We start from the raw sequence: 9,869 nt of genomic DNA, 5'->3' as shown, positions 1-9,869 counted from the left end.
CCCCTGGTTGAGAATCACTGATTTAGGGGGTGGGGAAACAGTTTCAAGATTAAGGAATTGATATAAGGTATGACGAATACTCGGGAGGAATATACTCTTTCCCTTTGATCTGACACCTGATATTTCTGCTAGAGGTTCACACTTTAATTTAAAGAAAAACAGAAGATTCAAGCCATTCCCCTTTCTAATGACACAATTCATCGGCGTATTATAGAAATGTCGCAAGATATTTGTCAACAAGTTATTGAACAGATCAAATCTAGCCCAGCATAAATTTCTTTGCAGCTTGATGAATCCAGTGATGTAGCCAATTTTTCACATCTTCTTGTTTTTGTCCGTTACATATGTGGAAAAGAACTAAAAATGAATTTCTCTTTTGTGAACCTCTCGAACAAACCACAAAGGCTATTGATATAATGCAGAAAATACAAGACTTCTTTGAAAAGAACGATTTCACATGGGACATTGTTGGTTCAATCTGTACTAATGGAGCTCCAGTCATGATGGGAGTGAGATCAGGCTTCACTGCACTTGTGAAGCAAAATGCACCCCATGTGATAACAACACATTGTGTTCTTCACAGACATGCATTAGCTGCAAAAACTCTTCCTGAAAATCTGAAAATTGTTTTTCAGAAAGTTGTTGAGGCTGTTAACTTCATTCGGGCCCGAGCTTTGAATCACCGTTTGTTCAAAACTTTTTGTGATGAGATGGGCTCTGAGCATTCCATTCTTTTACTACATACCGATGTGAGGTGGCTTTCTCGTGGACTTCTGTTAAATTGTGTGTTTGAGCTCAGTACTGAGTTAGAGATTTTTCTTCGTGGCTGAAATTCAAAGCTGTGTGAAGACTTTGCTGATCTGAAGTTTATCGCCTGTTTAGGGTACCTCTCAGATATATTTACCCATCTTAACCAAGTCAACAAACAACTCCAGGGAACATCAGTAACCATTGTTGAAGCAAGTGAAAAGATGACAGCATTGCAGACAAAGCTGGACTTATGGGCACGGAGAGTTCACCAAAGTAACTTTGCAAGTTTTCCAAACTTGGATGAGGAAAGATCTGGAGTGTTACCTGAGATAAATGAAGACATCAAAGAACATTTGAAAATCTTGAAGAATCACTTCACTGGCTACTTTTCAAAAGACATGATTCCAACAGAGAGATGGATGATAAGACCTTTTGCCAATGAACTGTCAGAAATGAAACATGATGACCCAGCAATAGAGGAGCTGATTGATCTTCAATCCTCAGCTACTTTTAGAGAAGAATTTGAAAAGGTTGGTGTTCATTTTTGGATAAAACTCGCAGATTCATTCCCACTCCTTCCAAGTGCTTGTTCCTTTTGTCACTACATACTTATGTGGATCAGGGTTCTCAAGTTTAGTAGCAATGAAGACAAAGGCCAGGAACTGATTGAAAGCCGATGACGATATGAGAGTAGCATTGTCATCAACAGCTCCTCGCATAAACAAACTGATTGACTCAATGAATAAGCAGTGTTCCTACTGATAATGTTTCTGGTGTTTCTATTTGGTTTTATTTTTTGTGATAAAAATGGACTGTATATTTTTTCTTTAGAAAAGAATGTTTTATTTTCTTTATTTTTGGTGATACGAATGTATATTGCTATTTTTACGCAGAACCTGAATAATATTTTTTTTTCTGACCTTCTTGTTTTTCTGTCCCTTTATGATGGCTATGAATTTTTTGTATGGAAGTAAGGAGGTAAATGGAGAAATACATCAAGCCGGGCGGTTAATGATGGAGGAAAAGTTGAGAATCCTTGCCCTAAGTAATGTTCCATAGCGTCATGCATACAGTTCACCATCAAAATCGGGTTGTAAAGGTCAAGCAGAAATCTGTTTTCCACCCACATTGATTGCTACGAAATTGGTACTCTAATGCTTGAATTTTCACAGCCTTTTCTTCTAGATCCATTAAATGCATCATTATTAACACATCCTATAACAAGACGTGTAGGACTTTACCTAAAATGCATTGTTGATAGACGCTTGTAAGTTTCCCTGATGAATTGAAAATGATTTGCACATTATATATTTCAAAAGATATTTGGCCATTCCTTTCTGAAATGCTTTAGCATGCGACATAATGGCTGATGGGCTGGTCATGACTTTTCTAGTGGAGACATAAATGTGTTGTACTATAATTTTGTATCCTGTTTCATCTTTGAAATAATACAAAATAAATATTTCCTTTTTGCAAACCAGAATTTTAAATTTTCATTATCAGACTAGAAATTGTTCTGCAAAAAGCTGTCCAAATGTATATGGCTGATCACGTCAACTGTTTGACTACCATGTGTATCTACATGTTGGTCTTTGATTTCATCGTTCTCACCATCCTTAAAATCGAGATCGTCAAAACTACCTATTATGTCTTTTTACCCACATATACGATGCCAAATGACTTCTCTTAGCTTCTCCATTGCAACTCAGTATTTGTTTGGCCATGTAAGTATAAAGATTGTCAGACAAAGAAATGAGCTTGTCCTTCAGGTGTACATCCACTTGAGAAAATACAGAATGAAGAAACAAATTGAAAAGAGCAGAGTTATCTTCATCTTTTTAATGTTGATCCCATCTGGTTTGGCAATCTTTGCCTTTACAGGCTAGGATTAGAGAGAGTGTTGTTGTATTAGAAGTAAGTTGATTGTAGGCAAATAGCCATTACTTCGATGATCGCATCTATCTTTATGTCAGTTCTGTGTTGTAGAAAGTTGTCATTCAGCAGTCGTTGTCTGGTGATATGAAGGATTTCTGATGTTGGAACATTGGTAAATAAGTCTGTGACGTCCAAACTGACCATACTTTCCTCTGATTATGGCACATTGTTGAGATACTACACAATACTGCCATATTTTCCACTCATCAGGGCACATTGCTGTTAAGATTAGGATTTGAGGCAGCTGATTAATGATTAAGATCACCAGATGTGGCTAGTGCATCACCATGACTTCCTTTCCTATACTGCTGTGAGAGGATTCAATTAGTTTTATTGACTGTTAAGTAGCAACAAATGGGTATGGTTTAGTCAAGATGTCCAATTACAAACGCTTTTCAGGTAAATAAATTATTAGTTTCCTGGCAGTTAGAGAATGTAGCTTAGTAGCTACGACTACAACCAATGAAAGACGAAGGCAATAACACCTCTTCAAACCGATAGTGGTTCATATTGTCTAATGAAAATTGTGTTTTATTTATTAGCAATTGAAATATATAAATATATATATATATACATATTATTAGATATCTATCATAAAATCATATCATTCAACAAAACTGGAGACTCAAAAACCGCAAATCAATGAGCTGTACGAACTTTCACAGATTATAGTAATTCATCTTCCAAAATTTTCAGTTGATCATCTGTCCAAACGTTCAGAGGTATAAGATACAGAATAATTCTAACATTAGTTGAAATTGCATGTCAAATAATTTGGAACACTAATTTGTTTTCGACAGATAAAAAGGAAGACAAAAGTGTAATATTACTCATATACCAAGCCCTAGTGGATCAGCGCTAAATCTGTAGACTTACAACCATAAAAACTGCTGGTGAACAGAGCGCAAATAGCCAATTTTACAGCTTTACACTCAAAACAAATACTCATATTCCTGTTTTTCATTTAATTGTTGTGGGTTGGTGAACATCTGTAAACTTCTTCGGCGACCAGAACAAACCATCATATTTTTATATGCATTTTTATGTTATGAACCATATTCAAAATGAAACTAGTAGAAATGTTGATTTGTAGTGACCCATCTTTAATAATATGATTACTTATTTCTGGTTCATTTGAAATGTTTTTAGGTTATGATAATAAAACCGACTTTGCTGGAGCATTACTTACCTGTGTTTAGTGTGATTAGCATTTTACTAAGAGTACACAATAAACTGATACCCAACTGTTACCACTGCACTTTATGGAAACTGTCACAAACCTACGTCGGCGTCAAATCACAAGAACACCAACTAATTATAGTTTCGTCAACTAAACCTCCTTAGTGCAATATAAATTACCTATCACTTGCGTTATATTTCTCAGTGAAGCCAATCACTGTCACTATGAGATCGGCGGAAAGGATTCGAAGTCTTCCAAGCAGGAATGGTCACGGACTGCATTTCAAGAAAATATTTGATTGGTGAGTATTAGAATAAACCTAGATTGTTGTAATAGATTTTATAACTAAGTTTCAAGAAGAGTTAAAATTTCCTGGGAAACAATAATTTCATGTAGATTCTACATTTCTGATTATATACATATAATATACGTATTTTTATGGACAACAGGTCGTCAATTATAGGATCTTCTGGGGAACTACAAACATCTGCACAAGTTTCTTATAATACCTGTCTTCCTGATATTCAGAAATGTCTGAGTGATGATGATGTATCATTGGATTTGAGTTCTATCCATGAAATCTTGCTAATGATATAGAACTAAACAGTCTTGAAGAACGATGGTATTCGGTATTTTATTACGGAAATCAAAGATCTTGATTTTAATAAATATGTCTCGTTTACACAACATTTATTACAGTAAAACAATATGTTTGATATATTAATATTTGATTGGAAATTGTCATATTCAAATATTCACAATTTTCTTGTCTACAGATACAAGTGCAATGAGGGTACTGACGGCCTGTTTCGGTATATAAGAATAGAACGAGCAGGACTTTCAAGCATCTTACATTTCATATGTAACCATTGCCATACATAGTCCAGAAGATCACTCAAAGAAAGCCTCTAAGTTTTGAGTTTCGTTAACTCATGAGTTAGAAACATTTTGACTGTAAAATAATTTAGGTACACCCCCGAGATAGTTCAGAAACACTGTTGTCGGAGTTAAAAGTGGTGCAGTTTTTTGTAATAACTTTTTTTTCGTCATAATGTACCCCATTGATATAGAATATTAATTATTGTAATAAAAATTGTTATAATTCATCTAATAGTTATCCTTGTGATTTACTGCATTGGAAACAACTAGAGTGATCATTTTCTGTTAATAACACATGTGTATGTAAAAAAAGTAAAATTTCAATAAAGCTTTTTATATAATAATTTATAATGTCCGTCATTGTATGATTGTGCTTAAATAATCAATAAATTAGTATTGAACTAACTGGTTTATTATCATAGAACAAATTGTATGCAATATCAGTGCACTTAATAATCTATAAGGCCATTATATAAAGTCTAGTGTAACCTTTTTTTTTTACACACTTAATACATCGCACAACACAAAATACTGGTAATTTGCAGAGTCCAGTAATTCTTATAGTTCCATATCACAACAATTTCTCCTTACACACCTGAATATCTTAATATAACATTTCTTAATCATATTTTTATTTATCACCTTCTTCTTCATCTGATTATTCATCAGGCATGGTACGATTTGTGCACATATCAATGTCACAACTAAAAGTATCTCTGTTAAGAAACTCTTCATGACGATACTTGCATTTACATTCACAAAATCATGGCCAGGTGGTTAGGGTACTCGACTCGCAATCTGCGGTCGCGGGTTCGAATCCTCGTCACACTAAACATGCTCGCCCTTTCAGCCATGGGGCGTTATAATGTGAATCAATCCCACTATTCGTTGGTAAAAGAGTAGCCCAAGAGTTGGCGGTGGGTGGTGATGACTAGCTGCCTTCCCTCTAGTCTTACACTGTTAAATTAGGGACGGCTAGCGCAGATAGCCCTCGTGTAGCTTTGCGCGAAATTCAAAAACAGAACTAACAAACATTCACAAAAGGTCAGGACAACATCTGGTGCTAGAGAATTCTTCATATATTCTGGAACCACAGCCCTATCCTCTACCTTCTATTTATTACCATCTGGCCTTGGGAATTACAGGAACTGCTCTGCAGAATTCATCGAAATGAAGCATTGGTAGTTAACTCGTTTCAATTGGCATATGGATACATCAGATGTAGGGGTAGCTTATCACTTGCAAGCTTCCTCGTTGCAAATAATTCATATCTAAGGTTGCTCATCGTCTTCCATACACGAGACAGATCGGTTTTGTGCAGGCACTTATAGTTTCATCTGATATGCGAGTTGGGTTAATGTCTAGAAGCTTGATTCCATGAAAATGATCAGGATTAGACTGCAATACTTTTAGACAATGTGGTTTACCAAGCCTACTACAGGCACTAGAGGAGTCACATCCACTAAGAGCATGTAGGGTTGGAAGAATCTTAGATATGCCATGACCCAAGTCAACAGCAACTTCATGCATTGGGGTGTATCACATTTTTCGTTTTACTCCTTTTTTTGAAGTACATCTAATCAATGCCAAGGATTGTGTGACATCTGGGACAAAGCACAGCTTCATCTCTATCAACAATCCAAGCCGGTGCCATATTTGGATGGAGATGTTCTATTGCATGTGCTACATAAAAAACCTCAGAGAATCTGCTTTTTCTTGATCAGACTCCAACACAATCACATTTGTTACAAATCCTCTCATTACATCATTGAAGCCCCCTAGCAAGATATATTTATTTATCATCTTTGAGATTTTCGGAGCATTGCCTCACTCAGTCCTCCATATGAAAATTTGCAATGTTAGCCTTTGTCTTGATATTGCCGAACATCGTCTTCCTCTGCTTGGGCACTGGAGTGGATCACATTGGATTTCTTATCTCCTGCATTTGGATATTTCCATGTTTTAACCTTTCTTCACCTCTGATGGAGTACTCAGTGTAATAATTGTCTCACACTATTTCTACTTTTGTGACAGTTTGAATCAGTGCCAAGTAGCTTATCAAAAAGTTCTCCATATGTTTGGTAGTTACTTGTGTCAGTGCAAACCACATGAGTATCATGAAATAAATTATACTTCAGATGGAGGCAATTTGTGCACCGAGAGATGCTTGTTATTGAACCAGGTTAGGGCCACATTCTTTGAACTTTTTCTCACTCTTCCATCAAAATGAAACAATGTCAGAGAAACTGGTACTAACTAATACTGGAGTAAGCTTGCAGTGTCTATTTCACGAAACTAACCAATAACAGTCAATTTACTGAAGATCTCTCGATCGATTTTGAGTGACTGGACAGTTTGTTTCTCTTTGGATGCTAGTGGTTTGCTCAGACTGTTGAATGTTAAGATTTTAGATTTCTGACTAGAATCAAAGAAAAACTTCTCTACAGACAACTTTTTCCAGAGACAAAGTTGGTCAATTTTCCTGCCCCTTCTCTCTACTATTCCAAAAACTGTCTGTGACTTCTGACATTTTTCCAGTTTATGGCAATATTCAATGGAGGGGAATCTTCTGTCATCCTTTGAAGATGTTCTAGACTAGTATATAATGAATAAGAACGTTGGTGCCACATCTGATGTGCTGTTGATGGGTTTAATGACAATTCCTCTTCATCTTCATAAATAAATGGTTGATATAATCATAAAGCTCACAATCACCAGCATCTCTTCTTTCATTTTTTCCTGAAAAGTCTTAATGTCTCTGATGGTTGCATATCTGACTGCTGCATTCGTTTTCTTTTGGCAAAAAGAGGCATTTTGTACAATCAATACTAATTCTTTGCTACTTTGTTGAAAGTAAAACTTTCAACAGACTCTTCATCATAATTGTTTTATCTCAATGAAAAATACTAAAGGCCTATTCTATAACTAATAAAAATGAGCAGATCTAGTACTATATCATAGATGCAATCATGCAGCATTTTTGAAAGTATGTTAATGCTTTTATTAATTATTATTATTATCAAGTACACAGGAAATAATATCATTCGAATATCATGTTAATAAACAAAACAAATAGAAAGTATCTATATCTACCTTGTTTATCCACCCATAATAAACATAAAGTAATTTTTTCACTAAATTTGGCAAGTCAGCACTACATTAATCATTGTCCATGGATGAGTCAGTCAGGAAGCCGACAATTTTTCTTATGCCAGCATGGATGCATAATGGTGTGTTGGTACATAGTGACTGAGATTTTGAGTATTTTTGTTCATGTGTTAAGCCTGCATCAGTAGTCTGAAAAGCATCATATACATGTACTGGTATTTTTAATAGTAAATGCAACTCTTTTATAGAACCACCACAATATAAAATATTAAAATTGACTGCATAATGGGTAAAATTAAAATGGGAAATGCACAAAAACACTTGATGTATATGGGAATGCCCCCCCCCCGTGACAGAGCGGCACGTCTTCGGAATTACAACGCTAGAAACTGGGTTTCGATACCCATGATGGGCAGAGCACAATTAACCCAATGTGTAGCTTTGTGCTTAATTACAAACAAACCTTCGTATACGGAAATAGTGATAAAATATTCTTAAACTCAATTATGTGCACTGCAAAGACCTCTTTCATATGACATGAGTGAAGTTTTTGTAATTTTGTATTTTTGAGTACATTATGACAAAAACAAAAGTTATTACAAAACACTGCATCAATTTTAACTTTAGCAACAGTGGTTTTCAAGCACCTCGGAGAGGTACCTAAACCCTGGCACAGTCGGAATTTTTCTAAATTTCGGGCTAATCATGTCGGCCAGTATGATCCTTCAGCTGTTAGGCTAATAGTGAAGCTGATAAGTACGGGTGCAGGGACACAGATCAATCAATCTCGTGTTCAACAAATAATAGTGGTTCACCTAACTATCATATCAACGATACAGCTGTTTAGAGCATCATTAGTACAGGAGGTGGTCATTCACAACTAGAATAAGTGATTCATTGCCTAATATTTCAGTCATATGTTCTCAGATGTATCTGATGCATAAAGGAAGAAACGGAAAGGTAATTTGTATTTAAATTCTTTGTATGATCTTCTTATTGTTTGTATATTTACTGGAGGGAAGAACTTGAACAGATATCAAGAAGGGTCGTATAATTAAAGTTGCAATGGTGCAGGTCTATCTTACCATGATGGAGTTTCATTGCACTCATGGTCTTTGAAATGATTAAATTTTAAAAGCCCTTCCATAGTTATAAAGAAATGAGTTTCTAAGCTGGACAAGAAAATAGCTGCATGAAGGAAAAAATTAATGTTTGTTTGTTTTGAATTTCACGCAAAGCTACCCGAGGGCTATCTGCGCTAGCCGTCCCTAATTTAGCAGTGTAAGGCTAGAGGGAAGGCAGCTAGTTATAACCACCCCTCGCCAACTCTTGGGCTACTCTTTTACCAACGAATAGTGGGATTGACCGTCACATTATAACGCCCCCACGGCTGAAAGGGCGAGAATGTTTAGTGTGACGGGATTCGAACCCGCGACCCTCAGATTGCGAGTCGACTGCCTTAACCACCTAGCCATGCCAGGCCTGAGTAATAGTGTTATACTTAATATTTTGTGATGCCAGGTGACTCAGACCTGTTTGAGGAATCCAATTATTAATATTATCAATATATCCTTTCTATTTTATGAAGTAGTGTTTGTTTTATCCCTTCCTTGTTCACAAATGGTGGACATCATTGCAGGACTTCATCATGCATTGTAGTTCAGATTCGTAAAATGTTCCATAAAAGTTTTCTCCAACATAGTCTTGCAGTTTATACACCAGTACAGTTCTCTTTATTTTTTTTTAATCATAAATATTTCGTCTGTTTATTAACTTGAAAGGATGTGTAGATTGTATAGGATTTTTTTGGCGGCAAAGAACTGGTTTATGTGTTTTAATAAAGGTGGCTTCCAAATTATAGAGCTGAAAGATTGACAGACCATTTGCAATAATTTTAAACCTGCTATCCGTGTAGTTGTCAGCACAAGTCGGGTTCACTAGTAACTGCTGGCCATTTGCTGATTCACATTTTGGTGGTAGAACTTTTAATGCCTTACCGGCCTACGTTGATCTGACT

At 35.8% G+C, this 9,869-nt stretch overlaps 1 protein-coding gene across 1 annotated transcript; it reads left to right on the top strand.

Moving 5' to 3' along the window:
- Positions 1-344: 344 nt before the first annotated feature.
- LOC106461688 (protein ZBED8-like) lies at positions 345-830 on the top strand. Its single transcript, XM_013921534.1, has one exon. The coding sequence runs from the start codon at positions 345-347 to the stop codon at positions 828-830; it is 486 nt and encodes a 161-aa protein (XP_013776988.1).
- The last annotated feature ends 9,039 nt before the right edge of the window (positions 831-9,869 follow it).

This window comes from Limulus polyphemus, unplaced genomic scaffold (genome assembly GCF_000517525.1).
Source record: "Limulus polyphemus unplaced genomic scaffold, Limulus_polyphemus-2.1.2 Scaffold1011, whole genome shotgun sequence".
NCBI lineage: Eukaryota > Metazoa > Arthropoda > Merostomata > Xiphosura > Limulidae > Limulus > Limulus polyphemus.
Note: the sequence above shows the minus strand (reverse complement) of the source record. Positions and strands in the feature narration are given on the sequence as shown.